Raw genomic sequence first — 20893 nt, forward strand, 5'->3', positions numbered from 1 at the left:
ACACAGTTACAGATGCTTGAATTTGCAGTTTGTGTGCAGAATATCACAGGACAGTTATTTCCCTGTAGGTTTGTGTTTAGATGGTTTGCTGTGTTTAGTCTGAGCATCTGTTTTATTTATAGGTTTGTTTGCCTGCCATATGTTGTTTATTTGGGGTTAAAAAACTATATAGTTCAGTCATTGCGAATCTGAGCAGTATACACTGATTTCAGGATGATAATTTCAGGGAGGGTTGTATATTTAAAGGTTCATAGTAGATACTTAACATTTTCTCTGTTCTGTATAAAAAGGTCTTTGAATTTTCCAGACCCTTCATCTTTGGGGTGAGTTATGAAATATTGAGTGGTGTGTGTGTATCAGCTGTACAGTCATTTTGTGACAGGAGCTAGAAACTAACTTTCCAGATTCCCTCTGTTGTTTTTGCAGACCACATCTCAGTTACTTCTGTCTTCTGGGAACCATATATATAGCAAAATCCTGAGGACTTTTCCCTCGGTCTGTGATTCTCAAACTATTAGTCCCCAGATGGTCAGCATTAGTTGTCCGCTGGGCATTTCTAACAGATCTTGAGCCTTACTGAGCACATTGGAATCAAATACTCTAGTGTGGTGGCAAGTTTGGGAGCCCTTGTTGTCGACTGTAACCTCAAGGGCACTCCCAGCTTCTTGGGATGCAGTCCTGACCTTCAGCATCTCTTCACACACGGTGCTGTCAGACCTGTGATGGGGCTTCTGTGACACGTACAGTGTGGTCTCTGCCCTTAGAGAGTTTATAGTCTAGAAACAAGGAGGCATTCCTTCACTCTGATAAAGATGTGCTAACATGATCATTTTGCCTTTTTGTTTCCTGCTCCTCTCTCATGGGAAATCAGCTTATATGTTAAAAAGAGGGGGAAAAAAATATGTAGGATTTTCCTGTTTAGAAGCAGTGGGGCAGAAATGAAGCTGCTTAGAGGAATAGCCAGTGTGCCATTTAAGTACTAATATACTAATACATACTGTGTGAGGCTGTCTTTCTGTCTCTGTATGTGTATGTGTTTATGCTTACACATATACATATACACATTAATATATGCATATTTAATTAAAACTATATATACATATTTTTTCATGATTGGATGTGTATCCTGTTCAATCCCCCAAGTAAAAGAATTTCCAAAATCTACCTTATAAAGAATGTCGTAGTTTAGCAAGGCTCCTTATGGAATTGTTACTTGTCAAAAAGGGTTTTCTGGGCTCTTCACTAATGAGTTTATGTTTTATTCTGGCTGAGTGTGTTTGACAGTAGGGTCTTATTACCCTCTTAGCGTCATTCCTTCATCAATCAAAGTATCTTTCATTTGAGGTCCTTTGAATGACTGGTTTTTATACTTAAGTGTGCCTCAGCATAACTTGGAAAGCTTGTTAAATGCACATTCTAGGATGTGACCTTTCTTTTGCTGATTCTGAGTAGGCTTATTCAGAACCCAGGAATCTGTATTTTTATAAGCAATCTAGATAAGTTTAGGACAATGATTTAATCTGATTTTACGCCCTGTGTTACTTAAATTTTTTTTTTTTTTGCCTTTAGAAAGACAAACCCAGATGTAGACAGTTTTAGAAAGACTTATGTGTGTTTGCTTGAGGCTCAGTGGAATGTGTACTCTAAGCAGGTATTGTAGGGTTGTTCAGTACAGGAATAGAGTTAGGTGGAAGGTGAGCGAAATAATCAGTGAAAAAGCCCAAAGTCTGCCCCAGACCACCACTGGTCTAGGAAGGCAATGCAGTTTTGAAAGCACACAGCGAATACAATTTTCAGGTGATCGTTATGATCTAAACAGATACTAAGTGCAAACAGGGAAACGTGGAGCATGAGGACAGTGATTAGGATTTCTGTGTGTGCTGAAAACCACTCTCCCACTGTTAGGGAAAGAGTAGAGCGAAGGGAAGCTCTAAGTGAATAACAGGATGCAAACAGGGGGTGTGCTAATTCCTGCGGAAAGAACAATATAAACGAGTAATCATACAATCTTGTTAGAAAGGAAACTCAAGTTCTACTGTAACAATAGATATTTTTCCAAGAAAATACATCTATTTATTGCAAGTTTAAATAATCCAACTTGGATGGGATCTTCTTAAACTGTGAAGCCATGACTCTATTGCTATGACTGTCTGAAAAGCAGCACTTAAGTTTCAAGTACAACATTAATCTTGATCCATTTTTTAATTAATCAGAACATTCTGAACTATAACTTTAGAGTACTTGAACAAAACTCAGTCATTGTGGTAAAGTTAGAAGGTGTTTCTGTACCATTATGAAACTAAAATGGTTTTTAAATACATTTTGTAATTCAAGATTGTGCTTTATTTATTCTAAATACTGTGCTAAATTCATGAAGAAGAAAAAAAGGGGGGAAAAGGCTTTTCTGCCCTCTAATTGATCAAGATCAAGTGTCTTATAAACTGTGACAAATACAGTATGTGAAATCCTTTAAAAATGTGCATGTGAAATCCTTTAAAAATGTGCATATGAAATGTTTTTAATGCAACAGTTAGGGAGTATTTTCCAGGGAGGGAAAAGGATTAGAAGCTTGTTAGTTTTGGTTTCAACTAAGGAAATAATGGAGGAAGTCTTTGTATGTTTAATCCTTGAAAACTCTTGAACTACAGGTATTATAGATAGTAAAGCCCAGGGAATTTTCAGTTTGTAATTTCTACTTATTTTATAGATAAAGTAATCATTACAGCATTTTCATTTTCACAATACAATGCTTTATGGTTTTTTGGGTGCATTTAAACATGCCGCATATTGCCTATTTTTTTCACTAGAATAGAAGCTCCTGGAGAATATTGTGTCTATTGTTACACCTGAAACACTGGGGACAGTGCCTGCCCCAGAGAGGGCACTCAGAAAGCCTATTTAACACATCTGAAAAACAATGTAAAATTCATGTTGAAATTCTGAATTATATACTTTATATGAAATGTGTCTCTGGGGCTTGGTTTATGATGTTACTATTGTGCAATTTCCAGATAATCTCTCTCTGAATAGCCACTTACAATGATCATGATTGGTTCTACCAATTATTTTATTTTCTTATTTCAGAATCTACAGATGCAGGGGATGCTTGTTTTAAGGAGCTAGAGCAGTAACAGGTTTTGACATGGTCTTTCATCAGTTGGCTGAATCATATAGTGAGATATGTGGAAGTACGAAGGACCCAGTCTGCTTTGACCTGGCTTCTCACCGCCCTTTCGCATGGCTCTCCCTGCAGCCCTTTGCGTTCGTGGCTTCTCTGCCTTCACGTTGTGTTTATTATCTTGCCCCTGGGCCAGGGTCCTTTTCTTCCCTTTTGGCTGTCCCTGCTGCACTTCCCAGTAGTCTGCCAGTGTATTTTTAAGTTTTGTCAGCGCCGATGGGGTGTACAAATAGGACTCTGAACTTAAAAGGAAAAAGCACTCTCTTTGTACATTCAATAGATGAAAAATGCCAGAGTATAGTGACATTTTAATTTCTGCACCATGGACACATTTAGACATGCTTAAGGATGAACAACCACATATTAATACTAGATTAATTGGAATTGTAAGTGTTTTAAGTTCTGTTCAGTTTCCTCAGCAGCATTGCTCTTCTGTGTTACCTTCCTTTCTTCCCAGCTTCACGGTTGAAAGCCTTTTCTAAATTATGTATCTGTGAAGTTTTTCTGTAGAGTCTTCTCTATTTTTAGAAAACAAATTTTAAAAATTCCAAATTACTGTTTTCTGATGTTAGTAATTAAATAGGAACATAGGAAAGTGCAGTTTTTGCTGCTTGATAGATTAAATCCAAGAGAAGCAAGCCTCAGGACAGAAAATGACCAAGTGGACCTGTGACCTGGCAAGTCAATGTGAAAGCCTAAAATCTTTAACATCATGTTAAAACAACTGTCCTTTTCTAATTTTTTTTTAAGTAGAAAATAAAAGGAAGACCTATGTCACAAATGAGTTTTAAACTCACATATCATATTACCTCTGAGATGGAAAATATTTAGAATAAAATTTAAATAACTTAATGACTGTGATCAATAGTAGGTTATTAAGAGAGACTTAGATTTGGGGGGGTTGCATGTAACCTAGTCTTTGAAATTGGTTGATGTGAAGGAAAAGGGTTGTTTCCTTCTTCATTGTATCTCTTAAAGCCAGGATCAAACAGTGGACATTGTGCTTGTTAGCCAGTCTGAATCAGTATGGTAATGCTTTATTCTTAGTAAGAGTAACTTCAACTTGTGAACAATGTTAAATAAGATTTCATTATCATTTTAAAAAATATTCATCATCATGTATCATTTACATTATTCTACTTTTTGACAGCCCTCCCCAAAATTAATGAGAATGACTAATCCACTTCTGTGTTGAAACACAAATATCTATAATGAAGTAAAAAAAAGACAAGTTTTCTTTCTTTGAGACAATAGTAAGTGTCAGGGCATGTAGAACTGATCATTCTGTAAAATATCCATAGTACTTGTTGTCCCTTTAAATATAGTCTTTAACTGTGAAATCTTACATCCTTCATTATACCTCAGTCATGAGTTATTCTTCATGACATCTTTACAATGAAGATGTACAGATTTAATTTGTGGAAAGGAAAACTCAGAAACAGGAAAAGGTGATTGTGTCTAGAGGTGAGTTTGCGGATCTGAGTTCGTAATTTCAAAGTTCTGCATTTGCAACTGTCACGGGGGACAGTTTTCTGGTTATTTGTAAAACTAGATGGGGCTTCCCAGGTAGCGCTAGTGGTAAAGAACCCACCTACCAATGCAGGAGATGCAAGAGACATAGGTTCAATCCCTGAGTCGGGAAGATTCCTGGAGGAGGGACTAGTTACCCACTCCCATATTCTTGCCTGGAGAATCCCATGGACAGAGGAGCCTGGTGGGCTCCAGTCCATAGGGTCGCAAAGCTAAAGCGACATAACGAAGCGACTTAGTACACACAACACAGAAAGCTGGATAACATAGGGGCAGTGAGTCATGAATCACTGTGTATGCTTAAATAATCACTGTCTTATAAAGCATAAACATTTTACACATTGGAGTATTTTAAATTCATAGAGTCTAAAAATGCTGTGAGAAGAGAGGATGAGAAGCATTAACTTCTGATATATGGTGATCTAAAATATATTCAGCCTCAGTGTTTACCATGGATCTTGGTAGACTGTTTTAAATTAGAAATTACATGTGCTTTTTTCTTGGCCTTCCTTTTGTAGATATTTAATAATTCGCTTCCAGTTCATCAGGTTTTCAAAAAAGAGTTGTTGTGTTTATTCATCTTTAGCTTGTGTATTTCTCTCAATTTCAGAACATTATCTTGAAAAGTATATATATATATATATATTTGAAGTATATATTTGAAGAATGAACTTGAACAAGCAGTAAAAACCAACTAAGTAATAGAGCCTTTTTAAGGGTTGATATAAAAGTTTAAGGTGTTTGTATATGTGTTTTTTACATTTACTGAATTTGTATGCTAACTTTATTTCCTTTTTTAAAAAAAAATACTGTAGGCCAAGTAATTCACAAAACTTTCAGTATCATACATAGCAACTGTAATTTCTTAATTCTAGAAATGTCCTAAAAGATCAACACATTTGAAATCATCCAATAGTGTTTTGTTAACCCACTGTATTCAGATGGTCATTTATATGTTTTTTTCCCAGAACCTGAAAACACGAAACTCTAACATTCATGATACCTTCCATAAATAAACTCATAAAATTTAGAGCTTCTTTTAAATTTTAATTTATGGACAATATAATCAGATCCATGCAGATGGAAACATGGATACATGAAAAGAATGGTAGGACTTTCTTATTGAGTCAGGGTGTAGTACATTCAAGTCCTGGCTCTTATATTTAATAACATGACCTATATGGGTCAGGAATTTAATGTCTCTTTTCCACGTATAGTCTAACTTACAGCAAAAGAGGCATTGAATTCTACCGGTGGTGGCTTAGTCACTAAGTCATGTTCAAGTCTTGTGACCCTACAGACTGCAGGCTGCCAGGCTCCTCTGTCCATGGGATTTTCCAGGCAAGAGTAGTGGAGCAAGCTGCTGTTTCTTTCTCCCCGGGATCTTCTCAACCCAAGGATCAAACCCAAGTCTCCTGCATTGCTGGCAGATTCTTGACTGACTAAGCTACCAGGGAAACCCTTAAATTCCTTGAATAAATAAGTAAAATGACAAAATTATTTTATGATATTTTATATAGGATACTTTTATCTAGAGTGTTTTTCTTTGCTTTGGCAAGTATTCTTTAAAAACACAGTGACATGCATATCAGAATCTGTGCTCATTATGGTCTTTATAATATGTTTTGCTTCTTTCTTGTCTCTCTTAAATTTACTGCTTTAATGGGTTTTCTCTTTGATCATTTCCTAGTGTTATATGACTCCAGGATCCTTGATCCTTACTTGCTTGGCCATGAGCAGTTCCAGTTGGTTATAAATTTATGGGCTTAGCTTTCTTTTTAAAGGAAGATTACCACTGGAGAAATATTAAAGCCAGCCCAACTTTTGTAGTTTTCTCTTTCCTCCACCACCCCCACCCCAGTACAGGTTGTAAATGTCTTTAGTTAAATTTTAGTTTGAGAGACCTTGTGAGGCGTTTTGTGAGACTTCACTGTTGGTTAATGGAAATATACATCTGCCCTGTTGTAGTGTTTTAGAAACTATTTTCACATATAATGTAAAATTAATCCCTTGAGGGTCTGTAATGAGATACAGTAACACTACCACTAATCATTTTTATTCAGTAATTATATATATGTATTATTTTTTAATGCTCTTATGGCTTTTTGACTTTTTGATCAACTTTTTGTGTGTGTGGTATCCTTTTTAAAACTTTTTATTTTATATTGGAATATAGTTGATTATCAGTGTTGTGATAGTTCAGGTGAACAGTGAAGGGGCTCGGTGATACATATACATGTATCCATTCTTCCTCAAATTCCTCTCCCTTCTAGGCTGCCAGGTAACATTGAGGAGAGTTCCCTGTGCTATACAGTAGGGCCTTGCTGGTTATCCACTTTAAATATAGCAGTGTGTACATACCAATCCCAGACTCCCTAACTATCCCCCCGCCCCCTGTAACCATAAGTTCTATTTCTTAAGTCTGTAAGTCTGTTCCTATTTTTGTAAATAAGTTAATTTGTATCATTTCTTTTTAGATTCCACATATAATGGATATCATATATTTCTCTTTCCCTGTCTGACTTACTTCACTTAGTATGAGAATCTCTAGGTCCATCCATGTTATTGCAAACAGCATTATTTCATTCTCTTTAATGGCTGAGTAATATTCCATTGCATATATATATGTATATACATCTTCTTTATCCATTTCTCTGTTGATGACATTTAGGCTGCTCTTGGAAACAGTGCAATGAACTGTTATGAATGAAATGCAATGAACATTAGGGTGCATGTGTCCATTTTGACAGGTGTGAGATGATACCTCATTTGCATTTCATTATTAGTGATGTTGAATGTCTTTTCATGTGCCTCTTGGCTATCTTTATGTCTTCTTTGGAGAAATGTCTATTTAAGTCTTCTGCCCATTTTCTGATTGGATTATTTGTTTTTATGGTATTAAGCTTCATGTGCTGTTTGTACATTTTGGAAACTAATCCCTTGTCAGTCACATCATTTGCAAATATTTTCTCCCAATCTGTGGATTGTCTTTTCATTTTGTTTGTGGTTTCCTTTGCTGTGCAAAAGTTTTTGAGTTTAATTTGGTCCCATTTATTTTTGGTTTTATTTCCTAGAATAAGGAGACAGATCAAAAATATCTTGCTGTGACTTATGTCACAGAGTGTTCTGCCTATGTTTTATAGTTGTATAGTATCCAGTCTCTCATTTAAGTCTTTAATCCATTTTAAGCTTATTTTTTGTGTATGGTTTAAAGAATGATCTGATTTCCTTTTTTTATAGGTAGCCGTCTGGCTTTCCCAGCACCATTTGTTGAAGAGACTGTCTTTCCCCCATTGTGTAGTCTTGCCCCCTTTGTCATAGGTGATCAATCATTTTTAATCTGTTGTTCAAATTCATTTATTTGTTCATAGCTGGAGATTTAAATTTGGGAGTCATCATAGTGTCATTGGAATAGTGTTTTAAACCATGAAAATGAATAAAATATTCCTGGGGAAAGTCTATAGACTAAGAGGAAAAATACCAAAGATAAGAGGTTTTAGGAGTGGGCAGAGAGAGAGGAAAGCACATGTGTGTGTATGTGGAACATGAAACTGTGATACAGTTTCAGCAAACGTCATTATGGTGATGTTTGCTCAAAGATGATCTCGTTTGGTGTTTCAGGTTCTTAGAGGGTCAAGGAGAAAATTACACCTGAAAGTATAAACTAAAATGAAATTAAAATCCACAGAAAAATACTACTACTAGAGAAAGTAATTTCTGGTTCTTGGTTGTCCATAGAAAACAGTAAGCCATCCAGGTGCCCGCAGTGGGAGGTTGAGAGGAGAGACAGTAAAATTGGATCAACTGGAACCTAAAGTTGTCTGTATGGAATTCTTTTAGCCTTAAATTGGGCTTCCCTGGTAGCTCAGATGGTAAAGAATCTGCTTGCAAAGGGGGAGACCTGGGTTCAGACCCTGGGTCTGGAAGATCCCCAGGAGAAAAGAATGGCTACCCACTTGAGTATTTTTGCCTGGAGAATCCCATGGACGGAAGAGCCTGGCAGGTTGCAGTCCATGGGGTTGCAAAGAGTTGGACATGACCAAGCCACTTTCACTTCATTCAGCCTTAAGTTTGCCCGCATGGTGTGAGAGGGCTTGTATGGTCAGTTTTACAGAATATGCTGTTGTCCACTGGACTGTTGATAGTGTCTAGTCTCTGTGTCACAGAGGTAGCTCCCCTCTGTTTGTCCTGGCCCAGTAGAGGGAGATTGTTGCATAAGGAGAACACCAGCAGGAAGGGGACTTGGAGGTGCTTCAGTTACCTAACCCTGTGGCTTTAGATTAGACCTTTATCCTCACTGTTCCACAGAGTTTTCATATTCTCAGCATGGACAGAATGAATGCTTGCTTGCCTGCCTGATATAAGTTTATAGTGGATTTATCCTAAATAGTAAGATCTTTGTGAACCAGATTCTGAAATTAAAATTGTTTATAGTTGGCCCTTGCACAACATGATGATTAGTCAAAAATAGGCATGAAACTTTATAGTCAGCTCTCCCCATCCATGGTTCCTCTCTAGCCAAAGCTCTGCATCCGTGGATTCAGCCCATCATGGATCATGTAGTGTTGTTATTTACTGGGAAAAACCCATAATATGTGGACCTGCCCAGATCAAACCCCATGTTGTTCACAGGTCAGCTGTACATATACAATTTTTTGTTACTGCCCTGTGTTTCAGTCATCAATTCTGTGGTTCTACTTTCTTCTTTATAAAATTGAGATGAGAATTCCTTCCTGAAGACATTCATGTTAACAATGAACTCTTTAAGCAGATTAATGATAATTTTAGAGGATTTGAGGGAATGAGGTCCAGAACATTGTGAGTTAACTTCCTCCATCTTGATTTTCTGAGTCACTTGGAGCAGTGGTACCTTCTCTTCAGCATCTCTTGGGAACTTGTTAATGAAGCAGACTGAGGGGCCCCATACCAGGCCTGCTGAATCAGAATTCTAGAGGCTGGGGTCCCGCAATGTGTTTTAATAGTCTTCCAGATGATTCTGATGTCTGAGAAAGTTTGAGAATCACTGCTGTGGTTGATTAAATTCTCCTACTTAGAATGTAGTTTTAATTTCACTGTTTACATGGAAAGTCAAATGCAACTCAGTTCCCACTGAAAAGGTAAATTAATTGCTCTAGTTTGTTTCATTAATTCAGAGGCCTAACGTAGTTACAGTAGAATTACATATAACTAAAATGTAAAACTGAAAAATTTTGAGTAATATCTTTCAGTTCCCACTTGATGGAGAGTAGGTTAGATAATTTCCACTTGATCTAACTTTAAGAACTTTTTCAACTTTAGAATGATGGGTTTTTTTTTTTTTTTTAGATTTGCTAAAAAAAGACAGTAACCACGACTTTAGCCTACATTCACTCATTATAAACTAACATTTGCATTTTAAAAACCAAATTTACTTTTATTCTGCCTTGGTGAATAGAAACTTCCAGGCAGAAAAAATAATCTGTACTATCATCAGAAACCACTGAACTATATACATTTTTGTCTCCTAGAGACCTAGGAAAATATAATATGTATATATTCTCCTAGAATATAATGTGGGTTTTTTTTCTTAATTTCAGTTCTTCTTTCACACAAAAGGGCAATACTTCCTTTACCAAAAAGCAAACTTCAACTGAAGTGAAATATCTTATTAGCTCAAAGGATCTAGAAGAAACTCCCATATATAAGTATACTTATATATGATTGGAAATTATTTGTAAATACTCATCCATACTCAATTGGGGGATGTAGTATTAAGTAATATAGTATTTTTTATATTCAGTAGTATAGTATAGTATAGTGAAGTCGCTCAGTCATGTCCGACTCTTTGCGACCCCGTGGACTGTAGCCTACCAGGCTTCTCCATCCATGGGATTCTCCAGGCAAGAATACTGGAGTGGGTTACCATTTCCTTCTCCAGGGGATCTTCCCGACCCAGGGATCGAACCCGGGTCTCCCTCATTGGAGGCAGATGCTTTAACCTCTGAGCCACCAGGGAAGCCCTTATATTCAATAAATACTGCATTATTTAGCGGAGAAGGCAATGGCACCCCACTCCAGTACTCTTGCCTGGAAAATCCCATGGACGGAGGAGCCTGGAAAGCTGCAGTCCATTGAGTTGCTGAGGGTCAGACACGACTGAGAGACTTCACTTTAACTTTTCACTTTCATGCATTGGAGAAGGAAATGGCAGCCCACTCCAGTGTTCTTGCCTGGAGAATCCCAGGGACAGGGGAGCCTGGTGGGCTGCTGTCTATGGGGTCGCACAGAGTCAGACACGGCTGAAGTGACTTAGCAGCATTATTTAGCCCTTTTTAATTTTTGGTGATAGTTTTGCTCTCTTACATGCTTATATGAATGTGGGAATAGAACTTAAACTTTTACTGCCAGAGGTAATAAAGGGGGTGATAAATATTATTGTAAAAGAAATTGAATTTATATCAACAGAGATTAAAAAGACTTATGCTTTTTCCTGGCAAGGCATTTATCATGACATCCTTCTGTTTAAATGCCAACTACAGTAACAAAATACAAAGTATAGTTTACTACATGCCAATATTTGTTCCCCATGAATTTCTCTCTTGAACAGTTCAGAGCATGTTTAGGAAGAGGAAATATTTGGCTTGTAGGGAGAAATGGAAATCTCAGCTTTGCTATGTAAAGAAAGAAAGTGCCATGTTAGAAACATGGATACAGTTGAATGCATGTGGGAATAAGACTTGAATATGGAGAAAAGACTTGAATCAGTTGGTAATAATTAAAATCTTACAATCTGATAATGCTGTGACATATTTACACTCTAAATTCTATTATCAATTAAATTCTTGTACAGCTGTTTCATTGATCTCTCAGAGGAAATAGTTGAAATATTGTGATGGTCTATAACCTTAATATCCCACTGAATGCTCAAAGTCAGAGCCTTACAGCAGACTTTGGAAGATGTGCTGTTCCTACAGATAAGGGAAGGGTTTTAACAAGGTCTGTGCAGTAGGGCAGAGATTTCCCAATCGCAGAATTGACTCATGACTTGTTTTCAGATAGTATATTTTGTTTCTGTAAACTGCCATGTATTTAATTCCAGGGGTATGATGATTAAAGTGTCTTCTCCATCTGATTATGCATGTAATTTTTATAACAATTTATAAGTTTGAAATACCTTCAAATTTATGTTTGTAGTCATCATAGCAGTCCTGTCAGACACTCATTAATGCTCCCTGGTTAGAGATGAGAAAACACTCGGTTATCCCTGGTGTGTAAGTTTTAGTGTCAGCTGCCGTCATGGTTTGAGGGTGTATAAACTCAGTGCACAGCCTATTCTCTCCATACTTGACTGTCAGTTATAGAGTCAGGCATTACCCAAGTACTCTGCATGCTATTTTAGCCCTCATAAGAATCTGTCTCCAGAAGTATCACTGTCCTGATTTAAAGACGAGGAAAGGAAAGATGACAGGTGGTTAGCATGGGGGAGGAGTCTGGTAGGTGGTTGGTAATAGCTCATGCTATTGGGGTCTAGCTACCTGGGTTCTTACCTAGGCTTTACCATTGCAAGGTATAACCTTGAGACTTAAAGAGGTTAAGAAACTTTCCCAGTTTCCTAATCTACTGAAAGGACAATAAGGCCAGTCTCATAGAACTCTTGTGAAGATTAAATAAGATGTAATACCTGGAAATGGCTTGGCATAGAGTGTGAGGTCTGAGTATCACACATTATTACTAAGGCAATTATTGAAGGGCACTCAGATGGTAGGAAGGTCATCTCCCCACATCTGCTTCTTACTCTTCTGTTGCTTTCTAATCAAGGCAAGAAATGCGCATGTGAAAGTGAGTATTATTAATTAATACATCTTCTAGAAGGCAGAGGTGGTAGGTATGAAATCAAGAAATAGAGGACAGATTCACGGAAGGGCAATAATTACATAATTTGGGACAAGTCTCTAGGATCTGAGTTTTCTAAAAAGTCATATTAGTTTTTTTTTAGGTGAGAATGGGAAGGGAGTGTACCCTTCCTGGACTGATCTTTGCACAATATTTACTTAAATTCTTAAGTGATTATTAGCCTTAAACATGAGAGCAACAGAAGTACTTGTTTGCTTGTCTTTGGAAGAACCCTAGTGATCCTTCTCCAAAATGCACTCATCACTTTTCCTACTTAAGCAGTAGTTATACCTATTAAGTATTGTCCCTCCAGCAGTTAGAACTGTAAGTATTGTTGTTTAGAGAGAGTTTATACTTTGTCTCTTTCAGGTTTCTCTAATATTTTAATTAAATTCCATGCTGGTACTTAATATTTTTGTCATTCTTTTCTAGTTCTTTATTTCCATAGCTTATATGCCCTACTTAAAGGCAGAGTCTGTCTCATGTCTAATTTCATTGGCTGATATCTCCCATACAAGACCACAAACAAACAAGTTACTGAGATGAATGGCCTCTTTCATTTCTTATTCAGCTTCTCAGCGGTCCAGTAACACTAGTGGGAACTGACATAGATTCTTTTGATTGAAAGTTAATTTTAAAAGATTCCTGATAAAATTTAGACATTTAAATTTGACACTATTCATATCTATTTTTAGGATGACTTTGCTTCTTTCCTAATATCAGGGTTTGGATTTTGTTTTCTTAATAACAAATCTTACCAATATTTGGTATAACTTTTTTGCCTTTTATTGTATTGCATTATTGGAGTATAATTGCTTTACAATGTTGTGCTAGTTTCTGCTGTGAATCAGCCATAAGTATAGATACGCACCCTCCCTTTTGAGCCTCCCTCCCACCTCACCCCCATCCCACCCCTCTAGGTGTTCCCAGAGCCACTGATGAGCTCCATGCGCTGTAAGGCAGCTTCCCAGAAGCTAGCTATTTTACACATGGTAGTGTATATACTGGAGAAGGCGATGGCACCCCACTCCAGTACTCTCGCCTGGAGAATCCCATGGACGGAGGAGCCTGGTAGGCTGCAGCCCACGGGGTCGCTAAGAGTCAGACACGACTGAGCGACTTCACTTTCCCTTTTCACTTTCATGCATTGGAGAAGGAAATGGCAACCCACTCCAGTGTCCTTGCCTGGAGAATCCCAGGGACGGCGGGGCCTGGTGGGCTGCCGTCTATGGGGTCGCACAGAGTTGGACACGACTGACGTGACTTAGCAGCAGCAATGTATATACTGCGCTTCCCTGGTGGCTCCGACCATAAAGAATCTGCAGTGTGGGAGACCTGGGTTCGATTCCTGGGTCAGGAAGATCCCCTGGAGAAGGGAATGGCAGCCCACTCCTTGTATTCTTGCCTGTCAGTGCTCCTCTCCTTCACGCTGGAGCTTTTGGAAAAGTAGGAGAGTGTAGTTAACCCTGACACTGTGAGGCTTTAATGGATTCCAGCCGCTAAAAGGCAAACAAGAGAACTTACAGGATATAAAGGGGAGAAACAGGAAAAAAAGGGGAGAAAAACCTTTCTGTCCTTTACCTTTCGGTGAGAAGAGATTGAGCCTTTTCCTTTGGTCTTGCCGAACTGTTGGATCAGTTAGTTTACCTCAAACTGCTTTTTGGCCTAAGGAAATCTGTTCTGTGGCCTTTGGGATTGTTACATTCAGAGGCCAGTGTTTTGGCCTCTTCTTTCAGAGACATGTTTTAAAAGTTCTGCAAAGGCCAGAACTTGGCATAAGGTTGAAATGTGACACGTACATTGGTGATTTACCAGAAAATACACTTCAAACATGAAAATGTTTTATATGGAATGCTTTTCTCAAACTGAGAGGAAATTTGGTTATTAATAAATCTCTAGCTTATCACTGAGCCCAATTATCCTTAGCACATAAAAATTTAATGAAGAGATCTTAAAAAGAATGTCAAGGTTTGTTTTGCTTAATGGCTTCTCTTATTCAAATATCACAGGTTACAAAAAGATCAGTAAAATAGAAAGGTATTGTAATAGTGTCTAAAAGTCCATACTTTACAACAGGGAAATCCATAAGCTCTGGGAAATACTGCTAATAATTAAAGCTACCATTTACTGAAGTAATATTGAGTTCCTCTGTGCTGGAAATTTCACATATATTTGAATTATTTTTTATAACAGCTCCTGCAGGGTAATTTCTTGTTTTCTCAATTACCATTTTACATACCAGGAGACAGGCTCAGAAAGCTCCCACATTTAGGAAATGGCAGAGCTGAGATTTGAACTCAATTCTCTGTGATACCAATGTCCACATGTTTTAATGGAGAGAATATTTGATAGTGCTCAGGAAAACGCTGAATAAGTAAATAGTGGCTGTTATTATTTTTGTTCAGCTGTGCTGTCTCCCAGACTAAATGTGTACACACACACACACACACACACACACACACACATAAACACACAGAGAGAGATGGGAATGTGGTGATACATGCTGCTTGAGAGCATGGTATCTCCTACTGTAAGCATCTCACCATCCCATCCGCCTCTCCTTCACAAATGCAGTCCACAAGCTAGTACTCCTGTCTGGAAAATCCCATGGACGGAGGTGCCTGGTAGGCTACAGTCCATGGGATTGTAAAGAGTCAGACAAAACTGTGATTTCACTTCACTTAATGAAAGAGAAGCCACGTTACAAGGTGTAACACCTAGGAACAGACATAAAAATACATCTTTTTTTGAGGACAACTTTAAAGCATTCTACTGGGACAAAAAATAGAGACTTGAACAAATGGAGAAACATGCATGTTCTTGGACAGACTAATTCAACATCATAAAGATGTTAATTCTCCATGAGTTGATTTATAAATTTCATATGAAGTTAATAACAATACTAACAGTTTTTTTACCCTAAAACTAAAGGCTCCTAACTTTGATGGACATATATCTCTTTAATAAGGTGTTTGATTGATTTTTTCTCTTACTGCCCATAGTTCACAGAAGTTAGATGAATATATAGAGAGATTATTTTTTTTTATAGATTAGGTTGTGAGGAACCTTATTATTCTAAATAGATGAGAACCAGAGGAGTGTTATAGCAATGTCATGCAGTTCTTTGAATAATAATAATGTGTGCTCAGTCGTGTCCAACTCTTTGTGACCCCAGGGACGATAGCCCACTCAGCTCCTCTGTCCATGGGCTTTTCCAAGAATACTGGAGTGGGTTGCCCTTTCCTTCTCCAGGGCATCTTCCCAACCCAGGGGTCAAACCTGGGTCTTCTGCATTGGCAGGAAAGATTCTTTACCAGTCGTGCCACCTGGGAAGCAGTTTACTTGAAACTTCTTAAGTAATATGCCAAAAATCATATAGTGAACTCATCAAAAATTGTCTTTAAGAATCTGTCAGCTGACATTAGAAACCACCCATTGGCAAAGGATTATTTACTTAGTCATTGCAGTGCCAGTAGATACCAATTTTTCAAATTGTCTCTTTTTTTTGGTGTACATAGGTTTTTTTTTGTTTTTGTTTTTGTTTTCTTAGAGCTCTTTGAAATTGCTTATTTTAAAAACTAACTACTGTATCCTTGTTTTTCCCTCTTTTTTCCCTAGTTGCATTAAAGTCCTCCCCAGCTGACAGAAATGGAGTCCAGGACAACTGTCGAACCAAATTCAGAGAAGGCCTCAACTTGCAGGAAGGAGAATTCTTACTACAGGTAAATTGTAGTAGATATAGTTCTCTTTCATTAGAACCATTATAAATGGAAAATTAGTTAACAGCCTTTTAACTGTCCCTCATTTCTTTAGGACTCAGTGATTCATAGCAATTTCATCTGAACTACAGTAGTGGTACAATGCTAGTACATGAATAAATGGAATTTTATGAAGTATTAGAAGTCCAGTTATCACTTTCCCTGTTGCATTTCTTTAAGTAGCAAGAAATTCTAGATCATTTTAAAGGTTCTCATTAAGACACTGGTTTTAGGTATATGTTTTTAGGAATATAGCGCCATTAAAATACTTTTATTTAATAGTTAGAAATTGTTCTTAACCTGAACAATGTGTTCTTGTAACTATATTTTCTTTTAGCAGCTGTGTATGGCTTACCAACATGCTATAGATTTTTTTTAGCCTCTATCAGCCCTATTGTCATGCATTAGAACTCTGAGAGTTTCTGGTAGATTTGTCTGTGAAAGTATTTTAAATCTTTTCCTATTTTTCTTTCTCTTGAAGCTGATAAAATGCTTGATTCTCAGTTAAATTATCAGATATTTATTCTGTTAAAGACTGAAGATGTATGCTATAAAGAATGTACATATGCATAACTGAAGCACTTTGCTGTACACTTGACACTAACTCAGTACTGCAAATTAACTGTACTTCAATTTAAAAATATTAAAGAGAAGAAACTCAAAAAGATATCTGTACTATATTACAGATTTTTAAGTCTACAGAATTTTTAATTCTACATAATGATTTCTAATTCTTCCCAGTGAACTGAGATGTGAACTTAATTTGCAACTGTGATTAAAAAGTAGCTGTAAGTTTCAGTAACTCCATTCAGTAAATGGTTAAGTGTAACCTGACAATTTATAACATTTTATTATAATTTATAAAATTGTATATAACAAATTATAATTTTATAATTGTGTTCAAATCCCTGATAGGGAAAATTAACTTTTGCTTCCATTATGTTAGAAAAAAGTTAAATATATTCAACCATGAGTCATCCTCCTGCCTCTGGCTGAGGATTTCTATGTATTGATATATTAGCTGAAACACAAAGACCCCTTAGGTCACAGGAAAGCATTCTAATAATTGCTGCTTAATATGATTAAACAGAGCGGGCTTCCCAGGTTGCACAGTGGTAGAGAATCTGCCTGCCATTGCAGGAGACGCAGGAGATGCCAGATTGATCCCTGGGTTGGGATGATCCTCTAGAGAAGGAAATGGCAACCCACTCTAGTATTCCTGCCTCGGAAATCTCATAGACAGAGGAGCCTGGCAGGCTACGGTCCATGGGGGTCACAAAGAGTTGGACACGACTGAGCGTGTGCGCGCTCACACACACCACACACACAGACACACACACACACAATGTGACTAAATACATCTCGGTTTATATAGTAACGTAATAAGGAAGTTCTTTATCTCAAGTGAAAATAGACAAATGTGGCATGCTTCACACTTCTTATCTTAAACTGGCTTAAATTATGGGGCAGTGATTTTTATTTTCCCCCTAAAACATTTAGACAGATTGTCAACATATCCTATATCAAGGGCCCAGAATAAAAATATACTGCTGCAAGCTGATGTTCACTTTTTAATTTTCTAAAAATTGGAAGCACTTAAATATTTAAAATGAATAGTCCATCATTAATTCTGTTTTATGCCATTTGTAGATTATTCTCCAGCAGGAGGTATCACATACTATAAAATTTGCTTAGGACGTGCTAAGTCACTTCAGCCATGTCTGACTCTTTTCGACCCCGTGGACTGTAGCCCGCCCATGCTCCTCTGTCCATGGGATTTTCCAGGCAAGAATACTGGAGTGTGTTGCCATTTCTTCCTCCAGGAGATCTTCCCAGGGTTTGAATCCCTGTTTGTTAGGTCTCCTGTGTTGGCAGGTGGGTTCTTTAACACTACCACAATCTGGGAAGCCCTTACTTAGGACAGTACTTGTTATCCCATATGAAGTAGATGACCAAAAGCATAGTAGACATGTGAAGATGGGATATTTCATTATGTACAGTTACCATAATGTGTGGTTATCAACTAGTTACCAAAGAGGATATGTCCAGAGGTACAGCACACTATTTGGCTTGTAACTTTGGTGAGTCTTTGCCTTTGGTTTTAACAAAGGAGGCACATGAAGAAAATATTTTTAAATATTTAACAAAAGTTTAAAATATTTATTTTCTTGATTAAATTTATTACTGTCTTATAAGGAATGAAAATAAAACAATAAGTAACTTTTGTATCTTTTCATTATGTATATATGTTCTGTCTGGTGATACCTAATATTGTGCTTATTAAAATCTACAGCTTCATTTTTGAAATAACAACAGTTCAAATTATAAATAACAGTATTAATTGCAATTCATTTCTCTTATTAAATAGTAAGTGTAGCTCAACCTGATTTTCAGATAGTTGTGACTGAGACTAATAATAATAATCTTGTTAGTATGTAATTACCAAATTTATTCCTTCTCTTAACTTGCTAAGATAGTAATTCAGTATAACTTCATTCCGCATGGTATTTCAGATCATTTTTTATATATATATATATATATATACACATATATATATATGTGTGTATATATATATGTACATATATATTTTTAAGAGGCTTTTTGGTTTATTTCTCACAGTTAACATTTGTCTAAAAGTTACTGGCATACCCTAAATTATCTTCGTGTCTCCAGGAATACACTAATGAGCTTATTGGAAAGTAGTAAATTTCTTCCACTCTTTAGAAAACATGATATTCTCCAAAATAATATGCATATGATCAATGGATACTGTTGTCTGGAAGGAAGATATTTTCAAAACAAACAAAAAAAATGTGGTAATGGACATAACCCTACTACAACCAAGTAAAACTTAAGAATGCTCAATTTGAGGGGTCCCTGGTGGCTCAGAGGTTAAAGCGTCTGCCTTCAATGCAGGAGACCCGGGTTCGATCCCTGGGTCGGGAAGATCCCCTGGAGAAGGAAATGGTAACCCACTCCAGTATTCTTGCCTGGAGAATCCCATGGACGGAGAAGCCTGGTAGGCTACAGTCCATGGGGTCGCAAAGAGTCGGACACGACTGAGCAACTTCACCTTCAATCATTAGACACTTTAGTTCTTGGTGGGTGCCGTTGCCATTCTTCACCCTGGGGAAATTGCCAGGCATGATAAGGCATAATATGTGAAGTCAAGGATCTCAGATCCCAGTTGTGATTGTGAGTTACAGCCATGCAACAGTTAGTGATTAGTAACACTTAAAGGTAGCAGATCATGATACGACGTACGATGCTAAGTGGGCAAACTTTAGAGCCAGCTTCTCCCTTGTGGTTCAGCTTGTTCTCAGCTCTTCACTTCCGTGTCCTCAATTTACAAACTGGACTGTGACACCTACTTCTGTGGATTGCTGAGGGAATTAAAAGTTACTTGAATACATAGAAACCATTTAGAAAAGTGATTGTTAAAGAGTAGGTGCTGCTTGCTCTCAGAAGTATAATATAGACCAGGGATCCTGAAGGTGAAAGGGATTGGAGTGAAACGGAAGGCAGTCACTGTGTTCTTTCACCCTGTCTGACAGCGAGGGTATTTACTAGTGTGTGGGCATCATAAGCACAGGGGTGACGGCTTGTTCATTTGTGAATCTCAGTACTGAGCACGTGTCCTGTCCATGTGTAACATTTTATTAAGTGCTGAGCAGACTACTTGCTATCATTTATGTGTCCCTGTAGTTCACAAAGCATGATCTGGTAATACTGGATCTGCTCATTTCCACAGCTGCCTTTTGTAACAATGGTGCCTCCCATGAGCTGAGCGCCAGCTGTATACCAGGCACTGTGTTAGGTGAGACATAGTCATCCTATCACCTGATGAAGAGCCTGGTTTTCAGTCAGGGACACTAAAGCTCGAACGGGTAAATAACAAAACCACACTGTTAGTAAGAGAAGAATCTAGTCCAAATTCTGACTCCAAACTACGTGGTTCTTAAACTAAACCATCCCATGTCTCGCTTTACAGAGAAAAGAGTGTCTCAGGAGGGTTTAACAATCAGCGCATACAGCATGAAGAAAAACAAATACTGAGTTGAACTCGAGCAGGCAATAATGAGGGCTTGAGATTTAAAAGATGTGATCACAATGAATTCTTAAAGTGATCTAAATACTTTTGTTACCATATAGAGATATTAACACAGGACTCGAACAACCACTAAAAGAATAGGAAAAGAGAGCATAACTTCTAAACTAAAAGAAAGAAAACAGGATAATAAAAAATGATTGGCCCAACGGAGGCAAAGAGGAAAAAGTAGCATAGTATATAGGTTAACAGAAATAACACCCATAAAATATGATCGCTTTAAACCTAAATGTTATTAGTAATTATATTAAATAGAACTTAATTTGCTATATACTTGTCTTACATGTATATATTAGTTCTAATGTATAGTCCATTTGTATTCCTTTTGTAAAATAAAAATGTTTTCAATGTTTTATAATACTTTGAGAGTATCTAAATTTCAAACTGTATTAGTGCTTAAACTATCTTTACACAGAGATTTTCTGCTATCAAATTTCTTTTAAGGCT

The 20893-nt window shown here is 37.2% G+C and overlaps 1 protein-coding gene and 1 non-coding gene across 2 annotated transcripts in view; both read left to right on the top strand.

Moving 5' to 3' along the window:
* The window catches only part of AHR (aryl hydrocarbon receptor), a 51030-nt gene that overhangs the window by 12538 nt on the left and 17599 nt on the right, over positions 1-20893 (top strand). The window contains exon 3 of the mRNA XM_010862175.1: positions 16199-16302. Coding sequence (XP_010860477.1) covers positions 16199-16302 — 104 coding nt within the window. The remainder of the gene's footprint in view (positions 1-16198; positions 16303-20893) is intronic.
* TRNASTOP-UCA lies at positions 19213-19284 on the top strand. The gene has a single exon. It is a non-coding gene; the product is annotated as a tRNA-Sec (tRNA).

This window comes from Bison bison, unplaced genomic scaffold (assembly GCF_000754665.1).
Source record: "Bison bison bison isolate TAMUID 2011002044 unplaced genomic scaffold, Bison_UMD1.0 scf7180017864479, whole genome shotgun sequence".
In the NCBI taxonomy this organism is placed as follows: domain Eukaryota; kingdom Metazoa; phylum Chordata; class Mammalia; order Artiodactyla; family Bovidae; genus Bison; species Bison bison.